At 42.5% G+C, this 16,131-nt stretch overlaps 1 protein-coding gene across 1 annotated transcript in view; it reads left to right on the top strand.

Moving 5' to 3' along the window:
• Positions 1–16,131, top strand: part of PDZD2 (PDZ domain containing 2) — a 52,918-nt gene that overhangs the window by 24,900 nt on the left and 11,887 nt on the right. Inside the window, 9 exon segments of the mRNA XM_029083748.1 lie at positions 8–233; positions 1,287–1,404; positions 3,646–3,778; positions 6,649–6,730; positions 7,693–7,796; positions 8,376–8,541; positions 9,710–10,503; positions 11,680–11,824; positions 13,841–16,129. Of these exon segments, the coding sequence (XP_028939581.1) occupies positions 8–233; positions 1,287–1,404; positions 3,646–3,778; positions 6,649–6,730; positions 7,693–7,796; positions 8,376–8,541; positions 9,710–10,503; positions 11,680–11,824; positions 13,841–16,129 (4,057 nt within the window).

Raw genomic sequence — 16,131 nt, 5'->3', positions numbered from 1 at the left:
TCTCCAGCAACTCAAGAAAGGTGTGGTGACCCTGACGGTGCGCACGCGGCTGCGCAGCCCGAGCCTCACGCCCTGTGCCACCCCCACCTTGCTGAGCCGCTCCAGCTCCCCCAGCTCCAGTGCTAGTGGTGGCATGCCAGTCCCCAGCCCTGACGAGGTGGACGGTGCCTCCTCCACCCGCAAAGGACCTGGCCCAAAGGACAGGATTGTCATGGATGTGACACTGAATAAAGGTGAGTGTCCATTGAAATGGGCTTGGAGAACAAATCCCTGCTTCTTAGGGGATTGTTTGGGTACAGGCTGGAGATGTTAATATGCAGGCCACCTGCCCATCTTCATCTGATCTTGAACCACAGGCTAGGGGAGAAAAGCATCCTCTAATGAAAAAAAGTTCTGAAGAGTTCCTCCTTCCACATTTTGCTGCTCCAGAGTCAGCAGAGCCTTCTGTGTAGCAGTCAGTGTCCATGCTGCTGAAAGAGGGAGACTGTTGAGATACTGGGAAAATGTGAATCACCTTCTTGGCAGCCCAAACAGCCGTGGCCTTCTTGTAAAGGGTGGCTCTGGGGAAAGCAAAGCTGCTCAGGGTGCTCAAAATTGCCCAGATGAGCTTTTTGAGCTCCTGCCCGAGGGTTGCTCTCATTATCAATAATTGCACAAGATAAACTTAGAGAATATGCTATATGTGGTGGGACAAATATGCCTATTTTAAAGGCTTAAAACATGCTGATTTTAGGGGTTGGAGTAAAAATTTGGAGAGAGAAAGTAAGGTGTCCAGCGATTCTTGCTTTAGGAATGCTGTTACCTGAAGGAAAGGTAAGGTGAGAGTGGACAGAGGTAATCACTGAACCAGAGATAATGCCTCACCTTTCTTCATGCCTCTTTGCTGAGGAATGCCATGCAGATATTTAACAAAAGAGAGCAGTACAGTTGGCAGCATCTTCTGTGCTCACATTTTCTGCAATAATTTTAAGTGACATCTTTATTGGATGGCTACCCCCACTCCTTTGATCCTTGGACCAGATCAGACCTTGTGTGACATTTCCAGGCAGTTCCCACGGCACACAGAAAATTTGCTGGGAGTGATGGATCTCTGAAAACGGTCAGGATCAGATATTTTCAATCCTGATTTCCACTGTTGGTCTTGGCTTCCTGACTGACTGCACCTAAGGCCAACCCTGAAACAATACATGAGTCTTGGTCTCAGATGGGATGTGGGAACACAAACACTTTCATGTCCTGTGTGATTACAATCTGCTACTTTTCTTTGTACTTTTTGTTTTTCACAGAGCCAGGGGTTGGGCTCGGCATTGGTGCCTGTTGTCTCACGCTGGAAAACAGTTCTCCAGGGATATACATTCACAGCCTGGCCCCAGGATCGGTGGCTAAAATGGATGGAAGATTAAGGTTAGTTAAAGCAGAAACATACTGGAGTGGTTGGTTTTACAATAAAACAGATTGAGACTTTGTTTCACCAACTGGTTTTTGTAGCAGGGAGGGGATTAATACTTAAGAGTTCACCAAAAAGAAAACATTTAAATAAAGACATTCCAAAGTAGTATTAAATACCAAGGAAACATTATTCTGTGTGCTGGAAGCAGCACGATCATTAAGGTTTGGGTTTTTCTTTTGTTTTGTTTTTTTTTTTAATTCTCTATAAAGAGAGCTGATCCTAATAGCACCCTTTGAGAAAGGGGAGTAGCAAGAAGTGCAGCCTCATGTCTTTTTATCAGTGCTGTGGCCAGAGACCCCAGATTGTGAGGAAATTTGCAGAGCTCTGCTAAAAGCTCAGTCACCTGAAACTCTCTTAAAGAGAGCTGGGGGAGATGTTCTTGCAGCTGACTGTGCCCATGGCTGCAGCAGTGTTTTTCTGCCCTTACTGTCTGTCTGGCAAGATTGCTGCAGACTGACCTGCCCATCTCATTTACTCTGTCATGGAGTTTAGATGTCTTTAAGGAACCCTAAGAGAGAGAACCAGTCATTCTTAAGGTTCCCTTGTGCTTTATGTTGGATTAAGTGACAGAAAGTTATTTGCTTTTCCTCTCCTGGAGGCTTGATTTTTAAAAACCATTGGAGGAAATCTTCCACTTTTCTGCGCTCCTGCTTAAACGCTGGTAGGCACTGGAAGCATCACTCGGGAGGGGGGACTGAGCTGAAGACCTGCTGGGACTGCATGATCCTCATTGAATGTGTGGCATGAGCGCTGGTGCAGAGAGGCTGAGCAAGTGTCTTGCTTCCACGTAGGTAGAAAGTGCCTTCTGTTTCCTTACTCACCAGGAAAACTGTGACAGAGCAATTTGTTTTTTTGGAATAAGGGAAGAAGATAATTTTTTGGTGGCACCCCTGCTAAAACCCTTGAAAGTTCCTACCATATATAAATGTCTATAGGAGACTGTATTTAACGCTAACTTGATTTCTTGTGAGCCTCTTTGGAAGAGATTGCAGTGCTGGTTACGTCTGTATGTAACAGCTGTATCGTTTATTAGGTTTCAGTGATTGATTATATCCAGGCATGCTTCCCAGATTTCTAGCTTGCTTCTTTGAGACATTGCTTCTGTTGTCCCATTAGTGGTTTATGGTTTCATAAGCCAAAACTTACAGGATGGTTTTGATTTTGGGAAAACTTCATTAATCAAATACTGGCTTTGCAATACCAGGAGAGGTTTGAATCCAGCTCCTCTGTATCATAGCTCCCCCTCTCAATCATGCATCTCTGTAAGTGACTCCGTTTGTCACTTTTTTTCTAAAAGCTGTGTAAATCTAAAGGATGGGCAGAGCAGTGGCATGATTACACAACTGATAGGTCACCCTTTGCTTTCCTGAGCCTGTACCAGAAGTACAGGTTAATGAAGGCTGCTGCGTGCAATTGCCTTTTTGCCTTTGGTGTGTGGACTCACAGTGCAAACTCATTTCCATTGTCACAAGTAGCCCAACGTAAATCAGCAGTAGTAAATTGTTTGAGAGTGTCTATTTAAAGCAAATGCTTTAGTAATTATGGAGAATGCTTTAATGATATCCCTAGTTGATGGTCTTTCCTTTTGAATAGTTCCAGATGTCTGAGCACCATGAGCAAGAGTTAGGAAATTGAGAAAATAACCCTAAACAATCTGTGTTTTCCTTTCAGAAGAGGTTTTGGGTTTGATTTTTTTTTTTTTTCCCTTCTTAATGGGTTCTATATGTTAATTTGAAGCAAATACAGCCTTATCGCACCAATTTTTTCCTGGAGTCATTTCATACACTCCTATCTGAACCATGAATTTCTTATCAGTGTTTGTGTTAAGTAATTCAATATGATAGGGAGGAACAGCCCATCTTAATCTAATTTCTCCTCTTCTGTACTGTACAACTATCTGAATGCAGAACTGGAATTGAAGTTTGCTGTCACCCTGGTCCAAATGCAGCCAGTTTTCTCTGTTGATGTAAAAGGGTTTGTAGCACTGACAGTAAGTGCAGAAGGGTTGTCGGGACCTCCCTCCTCAAGTCAGCAGGACTTACTCACATCACTGAGAGCAAGAGCAAGACTGGCTTCTTTGCAAGTCAGATCTTTTCCAGACGCTTGTATCTTTGAAAAAGCTTGGCCATCGGTTGAAAGCACAAATATTTTTGTAAAAGGCCATTGTGTTTAACCAGCTCTATGTCTCTCTGCAGTCGGGGTGACCAGATCCTGGAGGCAGATTCAGTGAGTCTGCGTCACGCGGCGCTAAGTGAAGCCTACGCCATCCTGAGCGAATGTGGTCCAGGTCCAGTCAGCCTAATCATTAGTCGACACCCGAACCCAAAGGTGAGGAGAAAATGTGTTAGTATATCTCGGTTGTTTTCATCTGGTGCTGTAATTTGAGTCTTGCTGTTGGGAAAGCAGCAAGTGAAGAATATTGGATTTTTCTCTCTACGGCATGTGTTGTGCAAGAAGTCAGGATTATAATGATGCCTTCCAGTTTTGTAAATTGTAGCAATGCTGGACTGTCCCTGCTGCTTTTCACTTAGTCACCCACTGATCAAATGCAATTTTCCTGGAACTACTTGAGTGAAGTGTTCCCATCTTTCTCAGTACTTGGACCACGTGGCAATGCAAATATCACACAAATCCTCTTCCTCCTAAAATTTATTTTGCAGTTAGTTTGTCTTTGAGTAGACTCTAATTTAGGGCCAGGGATATAAATATCAACAGATTGAACTGATCAACTAGAGTAACATAATAGGAATGCTGTTTTTAAAAAAGTAAAATCTTTCCAAAGATCAAAGTTTTCCTTCAGGAATTAAAATGTGAGAATCTGGAATGTACTGCTACTGCGAAATCTGTGCAAGGGCAATTTGGAAATAAGGCTGTGTTTACTAAGTGAGTATTTTCAAGTAATTTTTAAAAATTAGTGATAGAAGATAAAAGCCTTTTAACCAAGCTATAGGGCATAACAACTTATTTTATTTCATTATTTCAAAGTCTTTCATGAGTGTACGAAACCTTCCTGTTTAAACAGGAATGAAGCTGTAAAAATATTTGCAATAGTGGGTCCAGAGAGCTCTGACTTTTGAACTCCTAACTACAAATGGAGGCCTTAATAAATCTGTATCTCGGGGAACTCAGGTTTCTTATTTTATAATTAATTGTATATTTTCTGCTAAATCAAATATACAAACAATAGACAAATAGAGATCTACTGCCCAGAGTTTATTACCATTGCTGCAAGACCTTGTGCTGCTAGAAGAAAAGAGGCTGTGACTCTGTTAGTTAGAGGTAAGCAGGGAGGGGTTAAAAATTGGGCTTATAGCCTAAGATAACAGTATTTCTAGGGAGTCTGTATGCTGTGCTGAACCAGCATGATGGTTCAATTTGATTGCATTATTAAGGTATTATAGACTTTCTGGAGAGTCTGTAAGTAGCGTGAAATAAAAACTCTGTGGAGTGGAGCCTGTCTCTCTCCTCCATCCTTCATCTTGCTGTGGTGGTGACTTGAAAGCCGATGAGTGACCTAACCAGGTATCTGCTGGGAAGATGAACTGAGTTAAGCTAATTGCTTGCTATTACTCAGTAACAGAGGGAAACTATTAAGTGGCTCTCTATTACAGTTTTCCATAAGTGATATTTAAAATGACAACAAATCCTTTGCCAAGAAATGCTAAGAAAAGCTAAAAGTTGAGTTTTAGAGACCCTAAAGCATTTTTCCTCCCAGGCAGTATCAAATCCACAATCTTTCATAGGTGGATCTCTGAAGAAGTGTCCATAGGAGGACCCATATTTATCATTATGTCACTGTCACCTTTTTTCTGACAACACTGGGGGGGTCTACAGAAGTGTGTGGGGTATTTTATTTTACTTGTTCTTAATAATACCTCAGCCTGCAGATGATAGTTAGGAATTAGCATGTGCCTCTCCAGTTTGATGTGCCTGAGGTGCAGAGGATGCTAAAAATCAAAATTGGCAGAGCTTACAGAAGAGTGGATTTTTGGTGAGCTTTAAACAAATACGGCAGTCTGATCAACACCTAGGTTTACTCTTGGGACATCTTGTACCCAAAGGTTTCTGTAAAGGTCCTGGAACATACTCTCAGGGCTTGGCTGGTGTCCTGTAGGAATTCCCTGTGCCCCAGGAGCCCGGAGGCGTTTGGTTTGCTGTAAGGTCATGCCGCAGACTGAAAACAGAGATGTATTTCTACAAAGGCTCATGTTGGTTTAGACGTTTTTAAACTTAATGTCTCATTTTATGACACAAAAGGTCTATAGTACATTTTGTTGCTGAATATGTTCACTTTGGTGTTTTCATGTACTTCCAAGAGAAATACCACAAAATTTTCTTTCTTCTTGTTATTCTGAGTGAATGTGGCATTTAAACTATGTTTAATCTGCTGAGTTTGCTTAGGAATCTTTCAAATCTTTATGGTTTAGAAAGATTCAAGTTTCTAGTCTCTATTTATGCTGAATTTTAAGTCATGTAAAGCAATATGCATAGACATTATTTTCCACGGAATTAAATTGCTTTCTGTTTTTAAATATATATTCCTGCAGACCAGTTGTTCCTGTTATAAAATTATATGTAGTTTTCCAGTAATAAGAATTAAGTACATGGCAGTAATTCAGAACAAAATTAGCAAATATGGTAAACCAGTATTTATTCTTAAACCAGGGAAACATTAATTAACAATTACTGATTTAGGTTTTCTTTTTAAAAGCAAGGAGAAATGAGAATTAAAAAGACAGCTAATATCTCGGAAGTCTAGTATTCTTCCGGTGTGTTAAGTGTAGAATATCTTCTGTTACTGATGTATGCTTGTATAACGCAGTCTTTGTCTATTTTCAAGTAATATTTTCTTGATAAATCAATGTACAACGCTTAATTGAGTTAAAATTGTGCTGTAATGACTTAACTTGATTTCTTTAAGTCTGGTACTGTTTTATTTGTTTGCGTAATGTGGCACTTGGATGTGGTCTTCATGAAGTCAGCAGGCTTCTGCCTCCTGGTTTCTGCAGGAGAGTGGCATGGAGGGAGTCCAAATCAGGGGACCAGGACTTAGGAGCTCTCAGCTAGGTCTTCTTTTCTGCATCTTTAAAAACAGTGCCATGTCTGAAATGAATCCTGTGCTTGTGGTGATGAGTGGTCAGGCTTTCATCTTCATTTCTTCTCACCAGTTTGATCTCTTGTCTTCCACTTGACTTTAGGTTTCTGAGCAGGAGATGGATGAAGCAATTGCACGTACTACCCACCGAGAGAGCAAGGATGCCAGCTCCTCTCATGTCACAGGTAGCAGCATATTCTCTCCTAATATATGTGTCCTTTTCCAGATGCAGGAAGCTTTAAGGACATGCTTTTGGATTCAGCAGTGTCAATATTCTGAGGGCCCTCAAAATAACAGAACAGTTTGGGGAAATGTAATCACTCTGTCTGCTGCAGAAATTTCAGCAAAAACATCCAGATCAACTCTATAGCTCGTGTTAATTGCTTTGTTTTGCTAGGCTGCTATGATCTGAAAGTAAGGTTGCCAAGAGGTAGTTGCTCTGCTTTCTCTTCAGGTTGAATGGGAAGGACAGTATCCTGGTGGGGAAAGCCCAGGAGGAATCCACTCCATCTGTTTACACTTAGCCATGTAGGTGGAAAAAAAAAAAAGAACCAAAAAAGAAAGTATTGATGTGTCCATTTGAAAAAGTCCAGGTAGTGCATACTGGACTGTTTGTTTTAACTGCGTTTGCTCATGTCAAAATGTATGCTCTAGCATTTGTCTGATGTTTTTGAACTCCAAACTTGGCGCTTCCTCAAATCTTACAGATAAAAGCAAACTCTTGTCAATGGCAGAGTGACTAGTAAAGTGATTATAAAACAGAAATGTTAGATTTGTAATTATCCTCTTTGTATCTGTGTGAGCTAAGACCTTTTTTGAAGTAGTTTTGCTAGTGACTGCTAATTTGTCTTTCGAGGTTTTACCTGGGCAGGAGCATGCTCCAGTGGGTGAGGGAGACCATCTCCTGCTCATCTTTTGTTCACAGCTCTGTCCTGGGCCTGGCTGGCATAACGTGTCTCTGTGATAATGTTTTGCCTGATCTGAGGGACAGCTTGTGAAATGTTAAATAAATCTCACTTTAGGAAAGTAATTCAGATATTAAACAGGATTAAATGCAGCCCCCATCTCAAAAGGTGAATGAGGAGCTTGTTTGAGTATATGGACCATGACTTTAATTTTTGCCATCTAACTAAGCTGTGTTTAACAGGAACTGTACAAAAAAGCCCATCTCCTAATGTGAAGACCAAACAAGGAGAGACCTCATCTCCCCTCAGCTGGACTATGAAACGGTTTCTGGAACCAGCAAGCCGGGTAAAAGAAATCAGATACAATAAAGCGTCTGCTTCAAATTCCACTTTTACTGAAGCTCTTACTTGATCAAGGGGCTCAAAACCAAACCTCTATACTCCTTCCTTGTCACATGGGCTCCATAAAAGAGTTTTTTTCTCATGTTACACATTTAAATTGTGACAGCAGCCAGCTCCTGTTCATCTGTGTGACTGTAGCCTTTGGGAGTGATGTGCAAAGCATGTCAGAGAAAGCTGTGGGCTCCCTCCTCCTGCCACCTGAAAGGCACCCCTGCTCTGTGGGACACAGAGACAAGTGAATGGTTTCATCCCTTGTTTCTGGGTTGAACCACATCTGCAAAATAGTGGGATTTGGAATCCTATTTAATTTATTTTACTGGCTAAAAATATATTGATGTGCAGCATTTCAACCATCCAGGTTTGACAGTTTGACTCTCCATATATTGACAAGTCCTCTATTTTAAAAATTGGCTTTAAACTTCCTTTATTGACGTGGCAACATGAGTGGAGTTTGTGGTGCTTGCATGCAGACAGGGGCTTTAAGCATCGATGGCAGCTGGTCACCAGGCTCACTTCTTTTCAGCAGGGATCTGTCAGCTCCGAGGCAGAGCTTTCCCAGTACTTCTCACACGATGGTACAAGCCAGCTCCCGTTTTCTGATGTTGTAACTGGCTCCTGCGACGAAGAGCAGCTCCATCAGAAGAACAGAAACAGCTTGTTGGATGATGGTTCTCTTCCTGGCAACCTGAGTAAGTGATGGAAATGTGTCTGGTCATTTGGCTAATGAGGAGCGAGTCACTGAGCACTGGTTTGCTTTACAGGAGAGCTGATGGTGCTTCCTGTGCTGGTAAAAAATGCCTGGCAGCATAGTGCAAGCCAGTGCTGATCATATAAAATTCTGGAGAATGGAAGGGGTTTACAACAATGCACATAAATCACAGAATGTTAGGGATTGGAAGGGACCTTGAAATAAATGCTTGTTTCTGTGTTATTTTGTCCAAATTGTTGCTCTGATTATGTGAAAATTACATTATTTGATTGATTTGGCCGAAACTAGATTGACAGCACTGCGGGTTTTTTTCCAAATAGCTGATGATCGTCTGATTGATTACATTTAGATGGAAGTGTTCGTAGCTAACTCAAATACACAATTTCAAAATGTCATGTAGAGCAGTGTAAAAACAATCAAATGTTCAATTTTACATCAGATACTTTGTGTATGTGTCTTTCTCCCCATAGTAATTGACTGAAAGAATCTTGCGTTTCTTACTGACCTGCACCTGATTTCAAATTCAAAGGATATTACATTTGTTCTCCCTTTCCTGTGCTTCTCACGTAATGTCTTCATCTACAGCTTATTCTTCTCTGGAATTCATTATTTAATGCTTAAAAGCATTATTATGTTTTTTTAAAAAAACACAAAGCAAAACAAAAAAACTTTCTAAGAAATAAGATGCAGTTCTAAGAAGGATATGGCAAGGGTTCTCAGGTCTATTAGTCTTTAATTTGAAACTGATTGTTGTGTGCTTGTGTCTTTGTTCAGGAAAGCACTTTTCACTCTCTGTAAGTTGATGCAGGCAGTCCTGAGCATAGATTTAAGCAAAGTGTGAAAGAGATTCTGTTGTTTAAAGTAAAATACACGTGTGAATTTGCACCCCTTTCTTCTTTGGGTCACAGTCAAAATTTAGAAATAAGCTCAAAATGGAAGTAGATGTGCAATGAACTGATTTGAGGAATTATCCATAAATTGTGGAGCTATCTGTCATCCCTCTTGCTGTTTCCTGTAGTTAGAGGGAGGATGTGAAAAACCCGTTAGGCTTCCCCTGCAAACAGAGCCATGTGTACTCTTTTGCAGTCAGAGGCATGGTATTAGAAGTCATTTATAAATGCAATTAAAGTACAGCTTTTTTTTTCTAGCTGCTAGAGATGGAGGAGTTGCAAAAACAAATGGTCTGGCTTCTCCAACTTGTGGGAGAACATCTGACCTTCACAACAAGCACGTGGAGTCTGTCCGACCTGGCATCCTCAGCGATAGCCCCAAATCTGCCCGCAGCCCCTTTCATCGACAGAGGAGGGTTGTTTTCTATGATGGTGATGTTAGTGATGATGATGAAAGTTCCCACTTGCAAAGAAGCCAGAGGGCCAAGATCCAGGAGGATGCTGGTGTTGTCATTACAACCTCATCTGTAGAAATTGATGATGACAGCCAGGACAGTGAGTCACCTAGATATAGCAGCATGGAGACGTCTTCCCCTGTCTTCAGCAACTCCATGGAGTCTGCAGATAGCTCGCTGGAGCAAATTGACTCTCCTTTCTTCCCCATCATAGCGTTTGATTACTCAAGTGTGCCTGAAGTTCGTCTTGGCAGCCTGAGTTTAAAGGAGCTCCGGGTAGCACAACTCGAATCTAAGAGATCGCCAAAACTTGAGCACAGAGCAGTCACAAGAGTGAAAAGCATGATGAGCACAGAGTGCCGAAGCCTTCAGAGACAGAGGACGGAGGAGCATGGCTCTTACAACAAACCTGTTGCGAGGACACTCCCTCACAGCAAGAAGTGTGAAGCAGCACCTGATGGAGCTAGACAGGGCCAGGGTGAAATAGTCACTCTGGTTCGCAATGAGCATGAGTCATTCGGCCTGGATTTGGAAATCCAGGCCATGCCCTTAAAGGTTGTTGTCACAGGTCTGCGGCCAGGTGGAGCAGCAGAAATGGTAATTTTTTAATGTGGGTTGCCTTGTTGTGATTTGCTTTCACTTTGCAGGGATGATGATGATTAAGCAAGTGATCTCTTGAGAGTGAGTGCAAGGGAGATGTTTGTCTCTGCTGGGCAAAACCTCTCATCCCAAATTGTTCAGAAGCTGCTGTTAAATTAAATGTTTCTCATTCAGAAGTTCACCCTATCTAATTAAAACTAAGAAAGTCAGGCAGCAGATCTACTGAGATGGACTCATCCCCACTCACAGTCAGTTTTGAGGGAATACTTTTGTTTCTTTTATTTTTACCAGGGGTGAAGAAAAAATAAGTAAATCCTGGTGGTAAAAAAAAAATTCTTATGCTCTAGTATTTTATAAGCATATATTCCTGTGTTACACAAATCTGGTACCACGAGGCCTTAGGTGCTGGCCAGGTTTGCCAAGTGCCACAGTAGTACTAGTAACACATTGCTCTTCTGCATCTCATACGTGCACATGCTGGTGTGGGTATTTGCTTCATGCTGAATGTGGAATTACTGACCTCGATGCAAAAGTGCAGAAAGAGGAAGAAGGGTACTCTGATGTACAAAGCTGGATGTAGCATTTTTAATCTAGTTAGCGGTCACTAGGATAAAAGGGGATTTGTTGTAGCAATTTGAATTGGGGTGTGAGAGCTGGGGATTTGGGTTCTGTTCCTGCCTTTTTCTATGACTTATTATGCCAAGTTTAGAAACGTACTTAAACTTTTACCTTAAGACCTCAGTCCCTGTCCAATTTAGTTATTTAGGAGAGTCCCATTGATCCAGTGTGAGGCTGTGACCAGGAATATAATTCCTACAAGAAATGCAAAAATGACGGACAGTATTCCAGGCCTGAAGAAGCTAGGGCTGATTCATCCCAGTTCATTCAGATGAAGAGAGCTATGTCCTCCATCCTGATACTGGTCTCTCAGAGAAACCAGCAGTTCTTTTGACCTTCCTGTTTAGATTGATCATTAATTCCTCTTCTGGCAAAAGCACTGACTGCTCTTTATTTACGTGTTGGCAAACTGACAGCAGTGGTACCCATGTTCTGCAGTGATGTGAAACAGGGAAAGTTGCTCATACACCATTAATTGCTTCCCTGCAATCTTTGCCCCTGTGGCAGAGCTTCTGATGTGTATTTGTAATTTCCTTGAATCTGTCATTGCATCAGGGATCAATGGGCAAGATGGCAGTAGGAGACGAGATTACCACCATCAACAGTATCCCAGTCAGTAAGATGACGTATGAGGAAATCTGTTTGCTTATGCAGTGTCTTCCCACATCCGTAACCCTGGAGATCCAGAAAGCAGCATCAGGTGAGAGAGTAGTTTTGCTTTTGTACCATTTATTGTGAGTACCAGTGAAGAAAATTCCCTTGGGTCGGTTGGGTCTGATCTTTTGCTGCCCCAGCTTCCCACATTGATTCAGATTAAAAACAGGGTACATCATTGTGTCTGCACTGGTGAGCCAGGCAAAGCACTTCATCACCAAACCCGGCTTCAGGGTCCACCCTAGGACCATGATGAGGGGAGCAAAACTACTCCTGTGTGAAGTGTTCAAAGCGCCCACTTAGAGTATGTCCCTCCTGCCAGCATTTGCAGAGATCTGAGTCATTTTGTGCGGACCTGGAGTGAACTCGGCAGCGACCCTGTACTGACAGCCCATTTTACTGCTGTGCCTGTTCAGTAAATATATTGACCCTTTATAGTCATATCTGTCTCTTAAGTCTGAAGTTTAAGTAAAGTTCTTATAAATGGACAGTAGGGTAATAAAAACCTCTTTTTTTTCTTTCTTTCCTTTTCATGTTTCAGAATTCTCTAATGTGCAGAAAGATGAAACAGAAAACCCAAGAAAACTCGAATCTTACCAAAATGTTTATTTGCATGTTTCTTATAAAAAGTTTTATGATTTGAATTGAAATATTTGATACCTCCTTAGTTTCTGCCCAGGGTTGATTTATGTTGCTACAGCAATATATGTGTCCCCACAGACTATACAAATTATGTGGAGTGGAAATGAGTGTTTGACAAAGAAAAACATACTTTTCAAATTCAGGAAGAACATAATATTTTACTTCATTCTAGCTTATGATCTTCTTCATGTACCTATTAATACCTGGGAACCTAAAGTACTTCCAGATGCTTTAGTTTCAGTTGTTCTTAAAGGAATTCCTAGCTTGGCAGAGTCCTGTTCTGGTTTCCTTGGATTGCTGTGGCTTTTGTGAACTTTTACATTGGGGTATGGGCAGATTGGCACTCCTTTATCAGGAAGCTCTTCTCTTTTACCCTTCCCCTCGCCCTGCCCCAGTGGCAGAGCAGAGTATCTCTTCAGTGTGTGGTCCAGCATGCTGAAGCAGGTCAGTCCTTCAAATCCTAACCTGGCTGCTTCAAATTGCTCTTCTGAGATATCTTCCCCTTTGTTGACTTGAGGAGGAATCTGTACTTCTTAACATGGGTAAATTAAGTGGTGTGGATAATACCACAGTTTTGTGCAAGGATCAGAGTATGTTCAAATCTGGCATATTTGAACAGGCAAGAAATGATGCTGCTGACTCTGTGAATACACCCCTCCTTCTCCATGCACTTTCAGACCCTAATCTGGTAGTAACTGGCCTCTGGAAGGCAACTTGCCGCAGAAGCAACATGGAAAGGTGCAAGCAGATGCTTAGGGTGAAGTGCTGAAAATTGAAGAGCTGGAGAAATGGGTGAACGGGAATGTGTTGGAGTGCAGCAGTGACAGGGAGCTCACCCAAGAGTGGGTTAAACATGTATTGGAAGCAAGGAAAGGTCTGTGCCAGAAATCCTGTAAAGCCCATATGCTTAATGTGTGTATAACATCATCCATGCATGTCACATTAAACACCTGCAGAAGTGCTGAGAGGATCAGAGTCAAGTTATTAATGCATAGCTCGTCACTGTGTTATCTGTTCACCTTTGCTATGCCAGGGCTTTGTGTACTCTCTGCAATCTATTGGAGCCATCTCTGATCAAACAAGTAATGAGAAGCGGTACTGCTCAGCCTGATTTAGTGCACACTGACGCTTTGGTAGTTGGCTGCTTGACTGTTGAAATTTCAAAGACGAGAATTAAACAGGTCATGACTACTCACCTTGGATAAGTGGATTGCTCCCTCCTGTGTGCTACTCAAATACACAGGGTTATGATTAATTTGAGTGGCTGTAAACATCATTAGAGAAGAGGAGGAGGGCAGAGCAAAAGGAAAACATGACTATATGAGTGTCTATTTCTGTATTAAACCTGGTGTTTTGTATATCACTTCCTATGTTTGACAGGATTTTGCTTCTTTTTCTGTTTATTTTTATCATGATGCAGCTGTCAGCAGATTTACAAACCTCATCCTGTCTCCAGGGGTAGACAGTCAAAATCAGACTGATGTCAACAGCATCCTTGCAACTGAGGAAGAGCAGAGTGCTGGGAAGCGAGAAGGAGCAGGCTTGCAAAATGCTGGTGGTGGATGTGCGATGGAGAGAACACCACTGCCACCTGATGCCACAAGCAAAGACCTGCAGAGAGGTACCATGAAAAGCAGCCGCACAGAGAACTGCGCTGCCATCCCTGTCACCGATATCGATGACTTGCTCAGCCAAATGGGTGCTCCTGAGAGCAGGGCTTCACGCACCCCATCACGAGCAGAAAGCCCCCTGCGAGATGAGTACACCACCATGTGCTGCTGTGGGACTGACGAAGGCTGTCCCAGTTCTGAGTCACGGCCAGCCAAGGAGGAGCTGCTGGAAAAAACTGTGAATGGTGGAGCTAACGCACAAGGGGTTTTGGGGCTCTCTGTGTTAGACTCCATTAACACAGGCAAACTTTTTACTGTGAATAAAAACTCTTTAAATAACTATTCTAGGAATTTTAGCAGTTTAAATGAGGATGAGTTGCCTGCAGAAAACTCTCTTGAAGGTAAGAGAAGCAACCCATTTCCAAAGTCTATGTACGGGGCTGCGGAGGATTCTCACTCGGATGCAGAGTCTGTCACAGAAACCTTTGATAGTGCTAATGAGGTGCTGCTGGGGTCGTGTGCTGCTGCTAACACCCCTGCAGTCTGTACTCTGATGGAGTCGGATGAGGAGCAAATTGAGATTTGTTGCACGAACGATGAGCCACAAAAGCCTGCACAGGAGCAACATCTCACATCTGCAACAAGTTCATCCTCTCTGTCCCTGCTGCACCCTTACGACAGCAAAGTTTTGCAAACTGAGGGCTGTGCAATGTGTGGGTCACTGGAGACAAGCATCAACAAGCTAGGCTTGGAAGATCATGGCAGTCCCACTGCATGTCCCTCACAGTGTTCAGATGTCTCCTCTGCATCCTTGTGTTCTCCTTCCTCAGTTTTTCTGCCAGAAAAAGACATCTTAAAGAATTCAATCAGTATCCCTGAAGTTTACTCTTTCTGTAACAATGGTGCCTTAAGTACAGAAGAACAGATGGGTTTAGGGAACAGTAGTGGATGTGTGAAATGCTGTGAATCCATTGAAGGGGAAGGGTCTCTGCACTGCAAAAATGTAAGCTTTTGCTCTGCTAGAAATATCAATGGCTTGGAAAACAACTTGCTTGAGACAGAAGGATGTCACAATGAGCAGGGATGCAAATCTGAAAGCGAAGCAGTAGCTGATGACTGTGATCATGCTGTTAGTTACTGCTTAGTGAAGAAAGAAACCAGCAGTTTATCCAATTTGCCTAAAACAGACAGCAATCACATGAATGCATCGTCATCAAGAGCAGTATCACTCAGGTCTCCCTTTCCCACTAGATCTAAAGATCCAAAGGCTAATACAACTCCCGACTTACCAGGGAAAAATGAGAAAATTAACTCTGTTCCTTCAGGAAGGACTTCAAACGGAAAAGTCCAAAGCTCAGGCACAAATCACTGCAAAGGAGCTGCAGTGCCGCACAGCCCATCCTCGCAGAAAAAATCCTGTCAGGAGTCTAAGGGAATGGCACAAAAAAGTATAATGGACACCCTTTTAAATAACCAGAAGGCCAAAGCAGGACCAAAGCTAAAAGGGTTCACCATCAAAAGCAAAGCAAAGGCAAATTCAGATTCTTCTGGCATGACTCCCACCAAAGTCAATGGGGCTGATCAGAAAAGGATGTCTGTTTCTCCACAGCTGTCTCCTAAACTTCTGGGGAAGAAAACACCATTGTTGCGTAATTCACCTACAAATCCAGATCCTGGCAAGAGCATTTCAGCAGCCTCAAGGACTCTGAAGTCAGAGACAGAAAACAAACCGTCACTGGTCATTTCTGAAGATTCACTTCTGCCTCTCCTGAATGGCACCAGCAGCTCAGCAGCGAGTGGTGAAATGAAGTGTAGCTGTGGGGAGGTACCAGACCTGCAGCAGGCATGGGGAAATCCAAAGGAAAAACAAGTTTCCATGCAGTCTGCAGTGTGTCAGGGTAAGGGTGTTAAGGTGGATGATTTCAGAGCTAGAGATGGGCAGTCCAAAGTCACTTCATCTCCTCAGGGGATACCAAAAGTTGAATATGTAAAAGGGAGGACTGAGAACTCCATAACAGCCCTGGACACGATCAAGAGCATCTATAGTGCAGATGACCTTAGGCAATTAGATCTGCAAAATGCAGGGCCATCTGCTGGAGGC

The sequence above is a fragment of the Antrostomus carolinensis genome, unplaced genomic scaffold, assembly GCF_000700745.2.
Source record: "Antrostomus carolinensis isolate BGI_N321 unplaced genomic scaffold, ASM70074v2 scaffold2942, whole genome shotgun sequence".
In the NCBI taxonomy this organism is placed as follows: Eukaryota; Metazoa; Chordata; class Aves; order Caprimulgiformes; family Caprimulgidae; genus Antrostomus; species Antrostomus carolinensis.
The sequence above is the reverse complement of the archived record's forward strand: the minus strand, read 5'-3'. Positions and strand labels throughout refer to the sequence as shown.